Here is a 22,308-nt window from a genome sequence, read left to right on the forward strand (position 1 = left end):
AGATGTTTTCTACTACTTTGTATGTCACAATAAAATCTTTTGTGTAATTGCGTATCAGTTCAAGTGACAACTTTTTTATACTATATTTGCAACAGAAATAGTGTCTCAAAAAAATTAATTATGACATATTTATATGAAATACATTGTAGTAGAATTGCAAGTTAAGCGATATTTGATATGGTATGGGTCAACTTTAATTATAATATAAGAGACTGTGGAAGAAGTAAAAAGTTAATAATAATAATTCTTTGAAATTTGTGTACAATGAGCACACTTAAATTTAACAGTTAAATATTAAACAATTCTAGCATTAAATTAAAATTGAAAATGCCTAAGTTTACATGCCTGGAATGCCTTCGACTACACATAGATAAATATAATCACAATCACAAACAGTATTTTCTCAAACAAATAAGTTTTTATTTCGATCTTAACCTAATCATACTATAGCTTTTATTAACTTCTTGTTGAACTTTATCTATTAGGTAAATTATCTATTAGGTTCTTAATTAGATTTAACACAGCAGAGCACATTAGAATTTCTAATTCTATATAATTTTAAAACTATTCTCTTTTCTCTTCGTTTGTTTCTTGTTTCTATATTATGTAACAATTATATTTTTATTTTTCAATTTCATGGAATAAAAATTTATATTTTGTAATTCATTTAATAAGAATCGTGTTTGAAAATGTCTGTTTTTTTATCCGTCGAAATTAAAACAATGTTCATAACCATTAGTACTTTCATACCGTAACTAAACTTAAAATGATTTACATTCGTAAAACTCTCCGGTTTTCTGAAAAGCCACAATCAATTAACTTGGAGATCAAATGTTATATATAAATCAAAAGTTTTTATTTTTCGAAAAGAATGTTTGATAAAAGATAGGAGTTTCATACCGATATAACATTTGGTGTTCCCAGCTATAGTGCTTTAAATGTTTATAAACAGTACTCTAATTAAACTATTCTCTTTGGCTACTAAATAGCTGTTACGGGTTTTTAAGTTGAAGTCTTAGAAATTAGGAGGGCATCTTGGTTGATTACAAAACAAAGTGTATGATTGTCATTTTCAATGATAACCAAGCGTCAATTACTAATCTTAAATTTTTCATCATTACTTAAGATTTAGTTGTAAAATGCGTGGCAGTAGTCGGCTAAATCGACGCAGTCATCAATCACCTCTAATAGGGGGATGGTAATAGAAACCATAGAGAAAATAAATTAAAAACAAATCATTTACACTGTCGTGGTAACTTGTTTACTGGTACTGGTTTATGTTCCACTGGAAAAGTTTAAATAGATAATAAGAGGTGAAAGTCACTTCGAACAAGTGAAATTTTCCAGTTGGCTTAGCTTTCGTGTATTAAGAACAGGTCTTGAAAAGTCCTAAAATATGACCATCTTCAATCCTGCAATTATTTCAGACACTTGTGTAGAGCACGTAATTCACTTAAGAATTGTGGAAATAATCGAGAAAAGAGCAATAAAACAGTTTCTCTGTGTTTGCGTAGCTTTAACCAATGTGTTAGAAAAGTACTTCCTAGACAGTCTGTCAGATTGCTTATTGGCAAAAACAAAAAATTTATTAAATTACATAAGTTCAGCAAGATGAATTTAGTCTTATCTTTTGGAATTTATTGTATATAATGTACTATGTATTACGACAACTAATAATAGTTACTTAATATATTGATTAGCAGTAAAATCGTTCAATTAAATTGAAAAATAAATTTACCTAGTACTTATAAAACATAATCTTAGGCGAGTATTACAAAAAGAGTTTACTGATAAGTAAATCCCTTATAAACCACTAAAATAATTAATTTCTACAAAATGTTTTTATTATAAAATATTTCCAGAAAATACAAAATTCCATAAAAAGTACATTCTGTATTTTTTCTTGTTATATTGCAGTAAATTTAATTATAATTTCAATAATTACTAAAAAAATATAGTTGATTCCTTTAACTTATTTATGTTTTTAATCTTTAATATATTAGTCGTGGTTTTCAAATTCATACGAAATAATTAAAATCAATGTGGGAATTTTCGAAATACACAAAATAAAAATTAAATCTAATCTTATCGATTGCATTTTGTATTGCATCCGTTTGCACTAAAATTTTATTTCAATTGAATTTTTATAGCTTTTTGAGTTTAGATATTATGAGAAATAAAAAAATAATTTCTTAACATTTAAATTAATCGACATGATTTTTAATACCCTTTATACGATTGTAAACATATATATATAATATATTAACATGTATGTGAAAGAAATTAACTTAATATTTTGTTCAGCTCGACTAAGTAAAATAATATTTTACTATTTAGATTATTGTGAGATACATATTTTAAGTCAGAGTATGACTAAATTTTTGTATCGCATAATGGCGTACAATATATTTTTGATCACCCAACAAAACACGAAATTTTTATCGTGATTGTTTTTTAACATACATACGTATAAAGTATAAGTCAACGAATGCTTGGAATTAAATAAATCTTTAAATATACCTACATATATGTACATTGGATTTTATGTTAAAAATCGAATCATTATCTTACTTAATCAATTTTATTGTAGAAACACAGTCCCTTGTAGCGACACATTTCTATATAAAGACACATTCTTGTGATTCCGGTTAAACATTGTATATAAATTTACTTACTGTCATGCAGTGACGCCACTTGCTCTATCATTTCTTATTACAATTTATTCGACTTTTCTTTGGTGCTGTAGGTGAAAAACATTTAAACTCACAGTGTGAGACTTAAACCCACTAAAACCACCTCTTAGGAACAGTTGTGTAACATTGCAGCCGCGTTCAGCGGATGCAACCCCCATTCTTGTAATAAAGAGTAGAAGGAGAGCAGAAGCGTTTAGTATTTAGCAGGCTAAATTTATCAAATCCGAAGATGAACGTATTTAGTTAGGAGGGTTGGTATTATTGATGAAGGGGATGAGGTCTACACAATATTTCGAGTAGGTCTAGTTATGAATAAACTCTGCAGTGAGGATCACGAAAACCACATTTGTAAAGCGGAATAAGTGGAAGTAGGGCAATCTCTTCCTCAAGATAGTAAGCAAAGAATTGGGTGGGGGGCTTGTGGCTCCTCAGTTTTTACTTACCAGTTTCTTATATTTCTTAATTTTTTGATGCTGTTAACTGGCTCTGTAAGTTTTTTTATTTTAATGTTTATATTTGAGTTATGTTTGGGATTTGTTGCATATTTTAAAGATGTGAAGTGATTTATTTCGTAATTGATAAGAACTTCATTTGTACTGAGAAATTTTAAATATATTACCGAATTACTTTAATAAATAAAGTTAAGAAGATTTTCGAATATATATTGAATATAATTTCTGAGAATTATTTTTTTCTTTTCTGCACTAAATAAAAACTTAACTTGAACTACAACAGTTTTTTTTGTCACAGTTTGTACCATTTTAATCGTAAGAGTATATTAATTTTCTACCTAAATTGATTAAATCTTTATATAACATATTGATTTAATTCCTGGAATTTTCCATCATTTCCATTTTAGATCTGTTTGTACAAAAAAAATTGCATTTAACTGTTACAAAGCACCTAAATGATAGTCTCGTGTTATTTTTCTTGGAAGTGATTTCCTGAGATAATTCTGAAAGAGAGAAAGAACTAGAGAGGGAGAGAGAGAGAGCGAGAGAGAGAGGAACTAGAGAGATTAAAACAGTTTACAAATATTGTGAAATTAAAAAGTCTACTTCATAAATAATATTACACATATATATTATACTATGTGGTAATGTTATGAATTTGCAGTTTAGGTTTTAAGTTAATTAAATAGTTTATCTGAAATGTATATTTTTATTTGAAATGATTTAAAGTTTTTCCAAAAATTTCATGTATCGTCACACATTAATTACAATTCAAACTCATTATGCCAACAATTGTTGTCAAGCCCATAATTTAGCGTTCGTCGATGACACCTACGAGCGGTCGTTTTCCAGTGTGTTGCATACTTTCAATTAGCAGGAAAGTTAAAATTGTGTAAACTTTCAAAGTGGTGGGTGAGGTAATTCTCGAAATATGATAATAACATCTTCAAAGAAATGTGCCAGCCAGTAAAATGGAATTAACATGACGCACTAACAAGTTTTAAATATGTATAAGATTGTTTGTATATTTATATAGAAGCGCGCTTCTGACAAAAACCATTAACTTCAAAGGAATTTGCTTCATTAGCCTAATGCCAAAAAGGTGATTGGCTTTGCACTCTGCGTTCTTCTTCTTCAGTTGCTATAAACTGTGAACAAGAAATTTAAATTTTGGAGCTCCATTACCTATGTCAACATTAAAAAGTTAATTAAAACAAAAACGAAATCTAAATAAATAATGAATGTATATAAAAAAAAAAAATAAAATAGCACGGATGACGACAGAATTTTATACCGATGAATTGCGATACATGATAAGCAATGGTAGGTCGGTTGGTCGGTCGGTTGTGTCAGTGACGATATGAAGAGCAACGGTCAGTTTAAAAAATGAGTCAAAGTTTTGGTATGCATCATGCAATACTCGGGGTATTGATAGTGATGCGATTATAGCCGAAGTATCGTTGGATTCAAATACACGACGCCGATAAGTGTTTCTGTAGTTGTGGCGGGCTCGTATTTACTTACCCATTTCTTCTGAGAATTAGACAACCTCGTTTATGGTGTGTTATACTTTGACTTGGCTAAGATTACAGCCGACTTGTTTTAAGAGGTTCGATCGCAGTTTGTGTGTACAACTGACAGTTAGTCATGAATCAAATGCCATAAAGTAAACTCGGTGAAAAAAGAACTGATTTCTTAAAGAATTAAAAAAAACGGAAAATCTTCAATAAATTTAAAACATAAATTAATATTGAGTTTTTGAACTATTTTGAATGTAAAAGTGTTAATTTGTCTTATAGATATAGAAATAAACACAATTAATAAAAACAGTTTGAAAATATGGTGCATATTTTTCTATTCAATAGTACTCGCGAACAGCATTCAATGGTTTGTGTCAGCAAAGAATTAATCTAGAAATATTGTAATAAATATACAAAAAGATGGATTGTTAAAAAATATGGATATAAAATCATAATCCATCGTTTCTACCGTGAAGTGCTTATTTTTTTATTGTGCTTTTATAAATTTGGTTAACAAACGCCTTTCCACTTGTCGGTAACTCATATATGCTTTTTACGGTTTTTTCCAATTTAATACAAATTTATACTTTTCATTTCACAGTGACTTCTTTTTTGACCAGCCACTGAAAAGTTAAGTGGCATTTCGTTTTGCTCTTTTGCATTTAATTTGCATTAAAATCAAAAATTAGGTTAAATAAATTTCTATAAAATTTAATTATTTTTATATGCAAAAGAATATGTTATATCTACAAATCTGTCCATATCTATGATACGTTCTGTTGTAAATAAAATTAGGTTAATGTTCATTATTAACTTTAATGACTTCGTAAAAATTGCTTTTGATATATGCTTCAGAGAAAATGAAAGCTATCTCGTCAGTGTTATTTAATTTTCAAAATATAAAGTAAAAAAATTAACAACTTGAAATTTAGACATCAAACGATATGTTGTAGTAAAGAAGAAAGAAATGCTGAAAATAGAATATTATAAAAATTTTAAAAAATGTTTGTGAATATTTTAAAGATTACTTTTAACTTACTAGTACTAGACTCACTAGTATATCAATGAGGAGTTAAACAAATTCAAAATGTCCGCACTATAAATATAATAAAATAAATATAAACAAAAAATCGTGATATTATTATAAACTTTTATCAGAATAAATATAAACAAATTGCTTCTTGTAAACTCAACTCTTAATTTGCACAGTAGCTCAAACTTAATAAAATCGTGTATGAAAACAGTTTAAAAAACACGTACAAAATAGAGAATGTGAAGAAATAATTGATAAAGATTATTCTTAATCTTATGAGTATATTCCCTTTCTTCTCAAGTTGATCAAATCTTTATGTATCGGTTTAATCGGAAATTTCCATTACTTTTTTTCAGATCTGTTTATTTAAATAAGTTCCACTTAAAATGTTACAAAAGCACTCGAGACTGCAATTTGTTAAAAAAAACCATGCAAAAAAGTAATACAGACATTTTTATAACCTTGCGAAAGGTGTAAAAAGGATATGTTAAGTGGTTAGGATTTTTATAACTTATTAAAGTAAACACATCAGCTCCATAAGGTGCATAAACTCCATAAGGGTATATAAGTTCGGCACATCCAAAGCAAGCTTCTTTACTTGTTTTAAATAGTTCTGATATTCAGTTTGAACAAACTAAAGTGTTTACCAACAGATGCATGGCCTTCCCATTGCTAAAGATAGTCTACAATATATATTTTAGTTTAGAAAATACTTTATTTTTAAATATTTTAAATTGAATTTAGATTAAGAACAAATAATTGTATTTGGAACTTCTGTAACAACCGATATAAATTTCGCACATCGTGTTCTTTCCAAATTCTGTATAAAAAAACTGTCTGAAAAAGTTTGGGTGTAAATAAAATTAAACTATAAATAAAAAAATACTTATAGTTATGGTTTAGCAATTAAATATCGTATATGTAATTTGTCATATTATTTTTGCAATCTATTAAATTACAAATTGTTTATTAACATTAGAACTAAATTTTATTTTTGCACAAAGTGGTGAAATTGCTTTTAATTTAATTTACTTCACAAAATAATTGATTTTATTAAGCGAATCTGTCATTTTACCATATATGAAGAAAAATATCGCTTAAATTGAACATTAAATGGAAGCACCTACTATATTTCAAACAGACAACTATCAAATGTTTAGTTTTTATATCAACACAGTTCTAGCACTAGACTTTTAAATTCAAGACAGTATATTTTGTAAAATGTCTCAATATTAGAAGAATAGGTTTTGAAAAATTAAGACTTATTATCATCTAATATAAACTCCTTTATTTGAATTCAAAAATTATTACAAGTATATTGTTTTTAAAACGCCTAACTATAATATCGTCAAAGAGATTATTGATATGCAATATAATATATAAAAAAAAAAAATAAAATAAAATATAAATAGTACTTGCTTTCTTGCATTTATTGGAAAATATGTATTTTGATCTAATATACCTTAAGGAGAAGAGGGTTATTAATATAAGTATATGTATTAATTCGTACGACTGTTTTTTTAAATTTGATAAGTTTGTAAATATTATTTTAAAATTTGCTTCCAATCTTTTTATCAAATACATATGTTAGAAGTAGCTTTCTTGACTCTTGACTGGGTTACAAGAACAATGTTAACAAATGAATGACGTTCTACAGACGTCACTGTATATCAATCAGTTAAAAAATAAAATTGTTATTAGATTATAATATTTGGTATATATTGGTACTTTATTCGTTTAGTGCTTATAATTATATTAGTAATTGTTCTTAGAATTAACTTTTTTAAGGTCGAAATAAAATTTCAAATCATCTAACAATATCCTAACATAATTTTAATAAATAAAAACAGTATTTGTATGTGATTGAGGACAGAGTGGATAGACATATTAATCTACATAAACAATTTTTGCTCCAATTTCTGTTATTTGTTTAATAATAATTTCTTTCTATTTTGATAACTTTATCAGAAAGTTTATAAGTAAATTCCAAGAAAATGCCCACATGTTCTAAAAATTAATAGCAATCTTAATCAAAATGTCTTATTTTTTTCTTGGAAAATGACATCATATCACATAATGAAAGTTTAATCAAATAATTGAAACGCATAAACAAAATAATTATTTGGAGTGAATTTCATTTTTAATAATATAATTTTGTTATATATACCGTGAAATGCGAAAAAATACATAATTAAAATTGAATTATTTTTCTTTGTTTTCTAGGCTGTGAAGCAATTTATTGATCTCTGCAACAATACAGTCCGACGTAACATATCACATACTACTGCCGTTAAATTCCTTCATGCCCGCAAATTTGATGTTCCACGTGCTGTCTCACTTTATGAACAGCACGAACAGATACGCCTCAAGGAATGCTTATACAATATTGATCCGGATGTGGAGCCATTACGTTCTGAGCTGCAAACAGGCAAATTCACAATTTTGGTTAGTGTTGTTGTTGCTTTTGAATTTGTATTTTAAATGCATTTATTCGTTACTTTTTAATTAATGCATTTTTTAACCTTTTGCAGTCTGCCCGTGATTCCAGTGGTGCAGCTATTGCACTCTTCACAGCTAACAAACATAGTCCCTTAAGCGTCACACACACTACCACATTGCAAGGCATTGTGTATCAATTGGATTGTGCACTGCAAGATACAGAAACACAGAAATCGGGTCTGATATTTATATACGATATGAGCGGCTCAAAATATTCAAATTTCGACTATGACTTATCACAAAAAATTTTAACTCTATTAAAGGTAAGTTATCTAGAATAAATTATGCTTTCCTAAAAATATGTATAAAAATATTTAATATTTTTAAATATTATTTATTATATATATAATATTTAATATTTAAATATTAAAGTATTTAGTTAATGTATTGACTTTCTACAGTTAATTGTGCATCTCATTTAATATTTTATGATGAATATTATTAATTTAAAAAAATCTATTTGATTAGAGTAATATACTTAAATATACCGTACTACGTTATCAATACAATTTTTTGTATTTTTCTGAATTAAATTAACATACCTTAATAATAATTTAAGTAATATATAAATTCATGTACTTTATTTTTCCCTGAACATTGATATGTTTTGTATATTTTATTGCAATTTTTATACTATAGATATAAAATACTTGATAGTATTAGTTGTATAGAGTATATATCCTTAATATTTAGATAATTTATTATTGTATAATTAACATTTTAAATTAAATTATATCAAATATTGTTAGAGACTAAATCTTTTAGTTATGTACTTTTATTATGTTAGATTTAAATTAGTTGAATTTAAATTTGATTTGAAACTGTCTATATTAGTCGTTGCATGTCACTAGGATTCTTGTTATTAGATGTCTGCTTTGTAGTGATTTAGTATTCAACGAGTTTTTGCTACGGTTGGGCTTCTACAAAGTAAGTGAGACCAATTACAATTACAAAGAAAATAATATTAACACTTTCAGTCGTAGAAAGTTAAATACATTCCTAGCTTAAATTGGATTAATATATCGTCAAAACGGACGACCAGGTTTGTCTTGGCTTAAATGGTCTATTTTGGCCATTTAATTTATGCTTCTTTGAGAAAGAAACTTACAGATATTGTTTTATATGTAAATATTTAGAGTATAGCTTATATTTATCATGATTACGTCATCGCGTAACCATGACCAATCCATGTTCTATACAAATGTCATAATAATCATAATGTTCTTGTATCCAAACGACGAATATGTTAGTTTGTCTACTGTAATTGAGTTAAACCAAAACAAATAGACCTTTTTATTTAAATCTTAAATAATAGTTTATTTATATACAATAATTTTATCTATTAAAAATTAGTCAGCTCAAAATTTCGTATATGGAAATATTTATAAGTTTTTAGAAATTGATGAGTCCATTTTAATATCATTTTAGAAAATGTTCATACATGATACCACGAATATAAAATTTTATTTTGTTTATGCATATTATTGTATAATATTACAAAAATTATTCTAAAATAAATTATAATTTACTTGATATATAAAATATAGATTCATTGAACAGATAATTCAAAAATTGTATAATTAAAATTGAGATCCAATATTGAACTAAGAGATAATATAATATCAAAATTAGATATTATCGAATTTTAATAAAAATATTAATTTATTAAAAAACAATGTAATTTTGTTTAATATGTATGTTTAACTAAATTAATTCTACATTAATTAAAAATACGTAAAAGGTAGCACTAAATTAATATTCAATTGAATGCACTAAAAATATATAATTTAATTCTAATTATTAGTTAATTATTAGTTATTTTTGATTATTATTTTTGAACTGCAAATCTGAATTGTAAATTGTATTCAGTTATACAATCACTTATAATTGATAAGATTGTCTTACAATGGAAAACCTTATATAACATTATCACGTCATGCCGTTTCACATTTTTTTTTGTTGTCGAATAAAGTTATATTTGGCCAAGCCAGATCAACTTGTTAATAATAAAAAGAACTGAAGATGCATCTTATAAATTGCAGCTATGCCGTTATGTTTTAAAAGACTTACACTTACATATTCGTAAATCCTGATACCACTTTATTCTATTCTACTATCATAATCCTAGTAGGGTATTAAAGTCTGATATCTTTATCAAAAAGAATATTGGCTTCGTCGACCGTTTGAAGACGGTTTTTAAAAAATCGTCGGAAAATTTTTAAGTACAACGTAAGAAACTTTAGGAAAATATAACCATAGATGTAAGTAGTTTAGAAAAGTTTGAAAGTATCGTGCCTTTTGTAAATTTTAAATTATGACTTTAGTAGCACTAAAAAAAAAATTAAATAATTAACTAAGCTTAACTAATTTAAAATTAAAAGGTATTACATTTTTAAAATATATTCATCGATATAATCATTATATATTGATTGTCTTTGAAAACTTAAATATGTTTCAGATTTTTTGTGTAAAAGCAAAGTTCAGAAGACTTGGCTGAGATAAAATATCATCAATTGTAGTACAATATATCTTCATTTAACAGCTTAATATTCAGTCCCGAAAAGGTTCTGTAATAAATTATACTAACTTCCCACCTATCGTTACCAATATTATATTTCTTTCTTAGCGAAGAATCAATTTACAGATCTAAAATCTATTAGGCCATACCAGTTTGAGTGTTCTCATTTTATTTTTCTTTTCTTTCTTATATTCCGTTTCCTCTAGTGGGGCATAGGACCATAGTTTTGCTTTTAAATTTCAAATATTAGGTAGGCTGAGTGCAAGTGCTAAATATTCGACCTTATCCACGTTTTTAAATTTATAGACATAAATTATTAATCATATAATTTTCTTGTCACACTTTTAGTTATATTTTGGTTAAATAATAATATGGTTTTAGATTCAATCTACGTAGAATTGTTGAATATTGTCGATAAGATATCAGATTATATAAGATATATTTGATTTAGATATTAAACCATACACGTAGTTATGGATTGGGTTAAAATTACGATAAAGAGTGAATTTTCTCATTTTGCAATGTCTTCAGATTACATGGTTGTTATATTTTTCCTTGTATAAGAATTATCGAATTTATTCCTATCAGTGTTAGACTTACAATTGCTTATCAAAGATTTGACATCTTTAATAAGTTAGCAAATTTTACTTGATTTTTTTCCCGGTAATGTTATTAAAAACTTTATGGAAATATATGAAAACCAAGTTCTGATACTATTAATAATGATAATTTTTCCAACAATTGCTACTAAACTCTTAACTCTTGTTGTTGTGAAGTTCTTAGTTATAATCTTGTGTAGAATTTATAGTGTATGTTAGTATAGTATAGTATATATATATATATATATATATATAATATATATATTTTGAATAATATATTGATGTGTGGTTTGAATATATTAAATTGAATACGTATTTGTACAAAATGTTATGAATTCTATTTTAATTTTAATTTCGTTCTCATAATTTAAGTATTTCCCACTACCAAATTATTAACATTTCATGTATTTCAAAGAATTACTAAAAAATATTAAAATTGTTTGCTCCAATTGGTATATACGACTACATATTTGGGAATTACTCTAGTGTATGAGTTACACATTTGTTCTATTAAGTTCGTACATCTGAATTTGCATTATATGGTACTTTGAACTCTAGTGCAGTGATATTGTTGAATTTTACCATTTCCAATCACATTTTAATAATATATTTGTATTTTAAATATATATATTAATTGATGTACAAATTTAAAATGAATTGAATTTCTTAGAGTACATAATTTTTAGATTGTTTGCATAAATTTATATCTATATATTTTTTTGTTTACGTTAGTCAGAAATACTATTTTTCATTAAAATTGCAACAAATAATTGAAATTAATAAATTCCTTTCCAGAAGTAAGATATTTTTGCATTTAATTTGCAATTTTCCTTCACGAGCTAATGACTCCGTGTTGATTAAATGCTTATAAGAGAATATCTTACTTAACATATTTACTGGTAAACAAATTGATTAGAGCACTTCAACGAGCACAAGGTAGAATATGTATATATGTGCTCGTATACTCGTATCAATATGTCCATATTGTTGTCTAATATATAGACTATATATGTCTAGATAGCAAAATTTAAACTCTACAATTTAACAACACTACTTTTTTGGCTAGATTAACTGTTGCTGCTTATGTAGAGACCTTAATGAGAAAATGTCAAGACTGTTTCGTTTAACCGCCCAACACGTAAGACTCGCTTCAACTTAGCTTGATGTACTCGTAATCATATATTTTGTTTATTTAGTTCCGTTGATCGCTATCAATGCATGAAATCTGTAATACAAACGTGCTCATATGCATTTTGAAGGCATCGCCACTGACGCCAGCTCTGTTTGTCGCCTTAATTAAAAGAAACTAAACGTTGTCCGCCGTTACTTCCGCAACGAACCATAAACAATTTACGTGCATAATTTATATTAACTAAAAATTTAAAGTATTTTACCGCACGAAATTTTAAAAAAAAACTTTAAAATTTTCTTTTAAGTTCTAATAAAAACTTTCATAATTTATGTCATTATTAGTGATTTGGCGAAATTTTTAAAATGTATTTAAAATAAAATCATGCAAGTAAACTTTAAAGTATGAGTTCCTTTAACCCTTAGTTGTGTCAGCACTTTTCCAATGATATGTTATACAAATAGTATCTTATCTTCAACATGCAAATACCATTATTGCAGTTTGATTTTCGTATGTAAACCACTCTTGTTCATCGCAGGTCATAATTTTTAACACAGAAAGTGTTTACAGGAATTTTCTTTTGAAATTGTTAAGCATAACAAAACACTGTTCGTCTTGTCTTGCTCAATATTAACATTAGTTTGGTGCTGTTAATTAACAATTCTGCTTGCTTTTGTTGGTTTTTGCACTGTTATCTAGCACTTTTCTCCGTATTTTACCGGTTTTAGTACTCTCAGTCAGTAGCTTTGTTAACTTCATCCCTTTTTGGTGCTACTAGCCAGCACTTTTGCTTATTTAACTGTATAAATTGAATGCTTACATTTAACAGTGGCGACATTTTCATGGTATTATTTTATTATTTTAATATTATTACAAATTTTTAAAATGAGTGCCAATCTTTAATATTTAATTATTAAAATTTAATTATCAGTACATAGATAGACATAAAACCCTACCATGTTAAGTATAAGTTATAACTTCAGCTATCAAGAACTTTTCCAGAACATCCGTTAAATCTTAATACGAACGAAATGTAAAGAATATTTAACTTCATAAACACAACTTGTTTACCTTAATAATATAATTTATACCATATAATTTTAATTTAAAAACATTAGCTTATAATATTTTTGCATATTTATAGTAGATAACATATAATATTGTTACTATTTCTCCATTCAATTTGCACTATGCAAAGTTATTGATTTTACGAGTATTTCTTTGAAATAGTTAATTGAAACCAATTAAAATTGAAATTTATTGAAATAATTAATTATTATTATTTCTTAGAATTCCATAGTTAGTAGAAAGTATTGCTTATATAGATTATAAAACAGTTTATTTTTTATTGTCGGTTTGTTTAAATGAATTTATTTATCATTTTAGTAACATTTGTTTACTTTTATTCATTCATTTCGATTTTCATTGAATTTTTCAACTTTTGTTAGCTGAATAGGTTTTTAAAAATATAATATTTCTTTTATTTTTGAGTAAAAACTATTATATTTTATGATTTCGATATAATAAATAGAAAATAAATACATAATACTTATTCTTAGCAAAAAATATGTCATCTTTGAAAACTATTGTAAACTCTATTCATCAATTATAGATAACTTTTAAAATTATTACAAACTGTTGCAAAACATTATAAAAACTAAGTAAAATTTTTAAATTGTTTTGAAAATTGTAAAATATTACGTATTATATATTAATAAAATATATTTTAAAATATTAGTAATATTTGGAATGAATTCTGCTTTTAATAGTTTTTATCAAACTTAATAGATTGCAGAATTATATTTAATTTTAAAGACATTAGTGATTATATTAATTTTTACAAAATCTAATATAGAATAGTCCGTTCAAATTTACGACTTGTGGCAAGAGGGCTTTATATAGTTAAATAAAGCCAGCTTTCATTACATAAACTCCTATATAGGATCTTTATTCTGATTTGAACTTATGCGGATGATTTGAATTGGGATGTAATAGAATAATGGGCAAACTACGAAATCAGTTAAAGCTGAGAACCACCAGTGAATTTACTCAAGAAGAGCTTACTTATATCAAAAATTGTTAATACGCATATTGGAACTTAAATATTATGCAAGAGTTAAGAAGGTATTTGAATGTGATACTTAAACCACATCTAAATTCTGCGTACAGATTTATACATATAGACAATAAGTTTATCTGACTCAAAGCTTTTTAAAAAAAATTTGTTACGCATCTCAATTCTGAAGAATTGAAAGAGAGAAATTTAAAAATTTTTTTATCTGGATTTTGAAAGCAACATTTAAAAAAATACTATGCAAATGCAACATTATCTAAGAAATACCGTTATAAAATCAAATTATGATCTACCAAGTAATCCGAAATATTTGTATTAAATTTTTTAAAATTTAAATAAAAATTTTAATAATAACTTAGTAAGTGTTATATTACTAATTTATGTTGTTTAATAACCCCCAAATCCGGTTAAATTAAATATATATTATAATATCAAAATTTAAACTGTTTTATTCATTTTTATTATAATTTCTATATTGTAAAAATATTACGTTAGATTAGGTTCTATACATAAAAATGAACGATTAAATATATAAATATAATTAATTAATTCAATTATTCTACAGCTGTTTTATGTTTTCGTTGTAATATAACACAGAAAGTGAATTTGTTAATGAACTTTCACAATAAATTAATAAAAAAAACTCCAAGTTCGTTGGGTATTATACTTTGACTTTGAGTTTTAAATTTGGCAGGGCAGGGGTTCAACTCTTGGTACTTGTAGTTTCAAAAAATTATTTACGAATAATTAAATACAAAAAACAATTCCAAGACCACTGATGATGGGTGTTTAGCATTACTCGTAACAGCTATTTGGTCAACCAAAAATTCAATTAATTAAAGTAATATAAAAAGAATAGTACTTCACTACTTCTCAAAACCTCTCTAAAACACATATTTTAATTATAAATATATTTGTTTATACAATACAATATTAATAGATATCTTAGTATTTATATTTATATTAGTATTTATCTCTGTTAATCTACAATCCTATTTGTGTATCTTAAACCGACATGTTAACTTTTCGGTTTAGACTTTCTACATCAACAAACAAAACAAAAAGCTTTATTGAGGACATTTTAATTTATTCGATTTACGAGCATTATTAAAAGTCATTGTAACCTTGATAAAGCTGTTTAGAATTATTTGGATTTAAATACTTCAGATTCTCAATGGTTAAACAGCCAAAAATAAATCAGTATTTAAAGTAAAGGTGGAGTTAAAAAATCAAGCTAACCTAAAATTGCCTGAGAAGATTGAGAAACGAGGTTTAATAAAATTTTATTGAAATATAAGTCAAAAATATTAATTAATTATTATTTTATATATTAATACATATTACAATACTCTTAAATAACATAACTATATATATTTTAATATATTGCTGGAAAAATATATTTAATTTTTAAAGATAACTTAATTATACAATAAAATAAAATTAGTAATAATAGTATTTATAAAAACTATAAAAACTGTACATATAATTTAAAAAAAAATAGAAATAATAAGTGGAAAATTATACTAATTCTTTATCTTTTATTAATATTTATTTAATAAGTAAAAACATGTTCAAAACAAATAACAGTTAAATGCTCCTTCATATATAAAATAATTAATAGTTGTCAGATTTTATAATGACATATGTAGGGTGATCCTGTGTAGTTTTTGTTTTTCCAGATTGATAGAAACAACAACAGGTAGGTGTGCGTCATCATTTGTCATTATCATCATCATCATCATCACAGCTAGACACATACCGCATGTTTTGAAAATAGCGAATTGTTTGCCACACATTGTTTTTATTATTGTTTTCGCTTTTATTTGATTCTAGGGCCGTATTTTCTATTATATTAGTTTAATGCGCATAAATTAAATTGCTATTTATCATTAAATACGTAAAACGAGGTTTTATTTTTATTTACAACACTTGTAAATTGCGTTTTAAACCGGCAATGGCAAACAACTTTTTCTCAGAATACAAATTCAATTACGCAAATTTTTTATTAATTAAATTTCTAGAATTTAATTTACAAAAGAGTATGGAAGGTGAAAGAAATGTATTTCTACGCATATCCGAAATCTATACTTCTATTCATTAAAACCTAACAGATACATACGTGCAACTGCAAATACCAAAATACGAAATACAAAATAAATAAAGAAAAGAAAAAGCAGCACAGTTCTTGCACTCTCTTCTTCTCGCCATCAACTCTCTAGTTTTGCAAAAGTAAAAGTATTTATCATTCTTTATAATTCGAATATCGAAAACGCTTTACATTGCGCATACTCGTTAACAGTGCCAATGTTTTTGATATCTTTCACTGAAGTTCACTTCATTCCAATGTTTCTTTTTCATTTCGTTTTAATTAATTCGTCTCAATTTGATTTTGAAATCATATTCACTTCCGCTGTATTATTCTTTATTCTGTGTATATGTGTGTATGCGCGTGCGAGAGAGAGCAAATTAACCACCTGGGTCTTTGCTAAATGGTCATGCTCATTGTTTATATTCTTATTCATAGAATAGGATTAATATTCTCTTTTCTTATATTATGCAATAATTTGTTTACACTTTTATGTATAGTAGATTTTTAAATAGATTTAAATTTTATAAATACATATATAATAAATTATACTATAGTTCTTACAAAAGAAATGAACATATAAATCCCATAATGGTGTTCTGCCCTTAACGATCAGAAATAATTTTAATTAGTTCAGCATAACCCTGAACCTGAGCTGTTTCCGTCGTCAATGTATGCCAAATCTTTATGTAGTACTTGCTGCCGTTTGGCGTTTGGCGTTTGCCGTTTGCCACACAATACAAAAAAACATTTTCTCTGCGTATCTGTCTCTCCAATACTGTCTCTCGCTTAACATATAATTATGATCATACATTGCGATTGAATTTTACTTTTCGTTAATGCTTTGGGCTGAGATTTTGTTATTTACTTTTTTTATTGTTGTTGTTGCTGTTTTTGTTGTAGTTTAAACTATTAAAATTCTCAAAATATTTACAATGCACGATTGTGACTTCTGACTATCTCCTAGTGTATTAAATAATTTAGTTTATAAATTCTAGTCGCGCGTTATACACTCAACGTTGATCTTTGATTTTAATTAAAATAATAAATATACGTACGTTTACTTATAGAAAATAAAAAATAAAAAATTTAAAAATGATTTGCGTAAGTTCGCGCGAACAATAAATATTTATATAATATTCATTATTTATAAAGAAAAATACTTAAATTGAAGAAAAATATTTTTTTTATCAAAGTACACAAATTTTATTTGGAATAAGTGTTAAATTTGAGTGTTTGTAATTTAATTAAATTTTTTTTTATTTATGAATTTGTAAATTTCTATCAACAAATATAATGTAACATAAAATTGTGTCAAAAAATTGGCTGTGATTATATATATTTTTTTATAATATTATTTTTAAGTGATCATTTGAAAAATATTGTTTAAATATTATTTGCCCATCTGATAAATATTACGGATTAACTACACTTTTTGCAAACGCTATTTGTAAGTAAACAATTATATCAATTTTAAACAATATAATTATTTTGATAATTAAATATTGTTTCAATATTAGTGCAATAAATATTTTTTTAAATAATAATTTAATAATTGTAGAAAGTTCTTTTCTGCAATTGCTCTACAATTGTATACTTACCATTTGATAATAAAAATTTACTTTAAGTAGTACCTATTTCAAAGCATTCATACGAAAGATAGGTTAGGTTAGATTGGAGTGTCGGCCTTGTGTCGACACCCCACTTAAGCTTAAAAAATGGCCCGATGTGATACAGCGGGTCAGCGGTGTTTATACGCAAATTAGAAGCATTCTTGAAAGGACCGCTAACCCGAAAGGTCAACAACAAAAACTTCTCAATTTAAGTGAAATTAAAATAAAACCAACAAATATATAAAATTAGGAAACTCTATGAGTTTGAATAATGATGTCCTCTGACAGAGGGATAACAAATAAGAAAGAAAGGGATAACAAAAATTTTGAATCTTTTTTTGAATTATTAATAAGTTTTATACAAAAAATCGAAATAGCGAATTGTTTGCCACACTAACAGTCTTGCACTAAGAACTTAAATTAGCTTTAAGTTAATAAATTACATCTATTTTATCTTTAATATAAAATAAAATTAAATAAAATATAAAATTTTTGTTTATATTTTAAAATACTTAATACAAATATTTCGGACTACTTCATAGACTATAATTTGATTTGTTAAATAACCGCCTTTAAACCAAGTTAAATTAAATTTTATTGAAATATAAATTGAAAATATTATTTAATTATTGTGAATATAAAATAAAATTTGAATTAATTTTATTAAATATTAGACATTGATGAAAAAAGTGAAAAGCTTTCACATTTATCGATAAACTTAAAATGAGATTTTGTTTCATATTCGTTTTGTGTCTAAAGAACGTTTCATATTTTTAATTTGCCAAAAAAAAAAGAAACTATGGAAAATATTGCAACAATGTTGTCAACTGTATCTGCAGACAGAAAAGCATTGCAACAACCCTCTAAACGTACTTTCGGTGTATAGGAGAAAACAGCAACTGTGAAAGGTGGTTTTTTTCACCCTCTGTGAGGCAACTGCCAACTTTTGTTTTTGTGATTCATTGAGAGTGCTCTCATTTGCTTGCAAAATATTTCAAGAGAGAGACAAGAAAATTGTGTTGAAAATGAAAAATACAAATAAGAAAAACATTGTCAGTTTTTGAAACAGACGGTGTTTACGCTTTCGCAAATGTTGGTTTTCGAACAAAGTAGAATGTAATTGCAGACGGCTAGAAACGTATTGTCCTTTTTTTCCTTTAAAATACTTCATTAAAAATAAAACTAATTTCATAATAATATTTAATATACAAATATTTAATACAAGAAGTGTTACATTTAATCCGCATTATTCAATTTGCAACAAATAGATTTATTTTTAAAACGAATTTATTTACAAACTCAATTATAGAAAAGAAAAATAATGCGAAATTTTGGTTTTAAAGTGCATAAAAGTAGAAAAATAGTGTAGTTTTCAATTTGCGGATTGCCCTGCATACATTGAAGAGTAAAGCGAAAAGTAATTTTCTAAACAAGCTATAAGTTATAAAAAGTGTCTTTAAATTGAAATTAAAAGTGAAAAATACAAATTAAGTCAATTCATTTGTGAATATATAAAACTCAAAAATAATTGCAAATCAATAAAGTAAACTCGTTAAAAATACAACAATCATAGTACTAATTACAAAACACAGCGACTGCAAAAAATAATCTTAAACAACAACAACGACACATAAAGTCGATTTGAATAAAATTGATATATCCACAGAGAAGGTATTATACTTAAAATCTGTTTGGTAAATACGAAACGTAGTGTTGCCACTTAAATGCAAAGTAAAAGTAAACGAAATTATTAGTAAGCGATGTTTTGCTAATATTTTGTAGAAATTTTTCAAATGTATTATATATACTCGTAGGATATATATTAAGCACACTCACCCCCTCTGATATGTGCTTTTCATAAATATAATTTTTTAAATGTGCTTTAATAATTTTTCTACCCACAAGTTCTTTTTATATATATTTTAAATCTACAAGTTTTTTTTTCTAATTTTTGTTACTAAATATGGCTGAAACGTTTTAGCCAAAAAAGAAAAATGTTGACACAATACATACATAGAAATCTTTTGTAAAAATACGTAGATACGCACGATTTCATACAATGTAAGCAGCAGAAGCAACAACAATGTAGAGTCAAAAAGAATATATTAATTATTTTTTATATATTTTCTGTCATTACGTCTTTATTTTGGCGTTTGTTCGTTTGTTCGTTTGTTCGTTTGTTGGCTTGTCTTGTCTGTCAGTTGGTCTATGGATTCATTCATTTTGCTGCTGTTGTGGGTGGCGGGTGAACGGACAGAAGTTTAAGCAAAGCAAATTCATATTTTATTTTGTTTAATTTGTAAAAGTTGCTTTGTGGTATTGTTGTCATTTTTATATGGCCACGGGCGATTATAAAGCAGAGTAGAGTAGGTTGATGGTTAAGAAACGAAATTTCACTTGCAATATAATACACATATACACTAATACATACACATATATATATAATATTTTTTTTTTTTGCTCTTACAGAAATTAAAATGATTATGTATCACCTTTGCTACCATTCAGTGTCAGTTTAACTTGTTTTCTTTTTTTTTATTATTGTTATATTTGTTGTTGTGTCTTTATTATTGAAATACGCGTAGGCGTACTAAATTATGCATTGAATCAGCACAGTTACGACGTGTTTTTGGTTTTGTTGTTTTGTTGTTGCTTTGCTCATTCCAGCCGTTTTTGCTCTATATGGTCGGTGGTGGAATTTTTGGTTTGGTATTATTTATTTATATAGAATTTCAGTGCTATGATATCCGTTCTGTCACAAATGTTGCTACCACCTTTTTCTTATGTTTACCCTTTTCACCTTTACATCTTATTGCTACGTTTTATTTTTGTTATATTTCAATTGGCATAACGATGCTTAAGATTTATTTCATTTCATTTCTTTTTTTTTTTTGTTCTTCTTTTTTTTATTTTGTTGTACACATACATTTATACATTGTATGCATTTGGATTTAATACTTTTTTATTATACAATAAACATTTTTTTTTATGTGAAATTCTTACTTTGCATGCTTTTGTTTGTTTTTTATATTCTGTTTGTTATTCAAAGTGTTTCGTTTGTATGAATTCTTCTGCAGTGCGAAATGTTAATATGTATTAGGTTTCTTCAAATACCGTAGTCTGTGTTGTTGTTGTTGTAAAATAATTGAAAAATTATTATTAATAATTTATAAAACTATGTATATATGAAATATGAAAATATATATATATATATAATAAATTTGTCGAAATATAATATACATATGTATGCTATATTAAAAAACCTTAACATAATTTATTAAAGTAAATCAATCAGATATAAAAATTGTTCTAACTAAGAAGACCAAGATTCTTATATAGATATATCCTTCACGTAAATAGTTATATATACATATACAATGTACATTGCAAATCAATAATTAAGTCACAACATTTCAATTTTTCTTTTGCAACATTTTTAAATTCTTTAGTTGCAATGGACAGCATACTTTTTTACACACTCATCCACCTAAATTAATTTTTTACATACAAATAAATTTGTATAATACATAAGACAACATTATTTTTGCTTTTATTCTTTTTTTATTTTTATTTATTTTTTTTATTTGTTTTTGCATTTACACTGTTGCTTCTTAACACAATCTGCCTTTAACTCAACGGTCACAGTATATAGAATAAAGTTATTATACGTAAAAATTTTAATATTAATATAGAGTTTTAGTGAACCTTGAAAATAATAATAAATAGTTATAATATTTTTATTAGGTGGAGTTAAAATGCTTTAAACACCGTCAAATCGATAGTTTGCAGAATGGGGAGCCCGAGTTCTCAAAATATTAGAGAACTTTCTTCGAAGACAATTATTATCCCCGTAACAGCCTTCGCATTACTTCAGAGAAGTCCTCTTTTATGTTGGCATTGAAGCCACTTAAGCAGACCACCACCTCTTCACCTTATTTTCGATATGTACCCTATTGTTATTAACATAGTTTCTGATTTCACTTAATATCATTTCTTTGAGATTTTTAATCATATATGACTTAATCACTCGCCAGTCCACTAGTTCGCTCTCTCATCTCAAGACATAAATATTGTAATAAAAGCAATTATTTA

The 22,308-nt window shown here is 25.9% G+C and overlaps 1 protein-coding gene across 3 annotated transcripts in view; it reads left to right on the forward strand.

Annotated features, from left to right (window-relative positions):
* The window catches only part of LOC119668931 (tyrosine-protein phosphatase non-receptor type 9), a 69,216-nt gene that overhangs the window by 27,774 nt on the left and 19,134 nt on the right, over positions 1-22,308 (forward strand). For 2 of the 3 annotated variants that reach the window (XM_038078618.1, XM_038078616.1), the window contains exons 2-3: positions 7,922-8,143; positions 8,230-8,460. In XM_038078618.1, the coding sequence (XP_037934546.1) occupies positions 7,922-8,143; positions 8,230-8,460 (453 nt within the window). Of the gene's footprint in view, positions 1-4,919; positions 5,033-7,921; positions 8,144-8,229; positions 8,461-22,308 lie in introns of those variants that run through there. The other variant, XM_038078617.1, reaches the window with a different exon arrangement.

Source organism: Teleopsis dalmanni, chromosome 1, assembly GCF_002237135.1.
Source record: "Teleopsis dalmanni isolate 2A chromosome 1, ASM223713v2, whole genome shotgun sequence".
In the NCBI taxonomy this organism is placed as follows: Eukaryota; Metazoa; Arthropoda; class Insecta; order Diptera; family Diopsidae; genus Teleopsis; species Teleopsis dalmanni.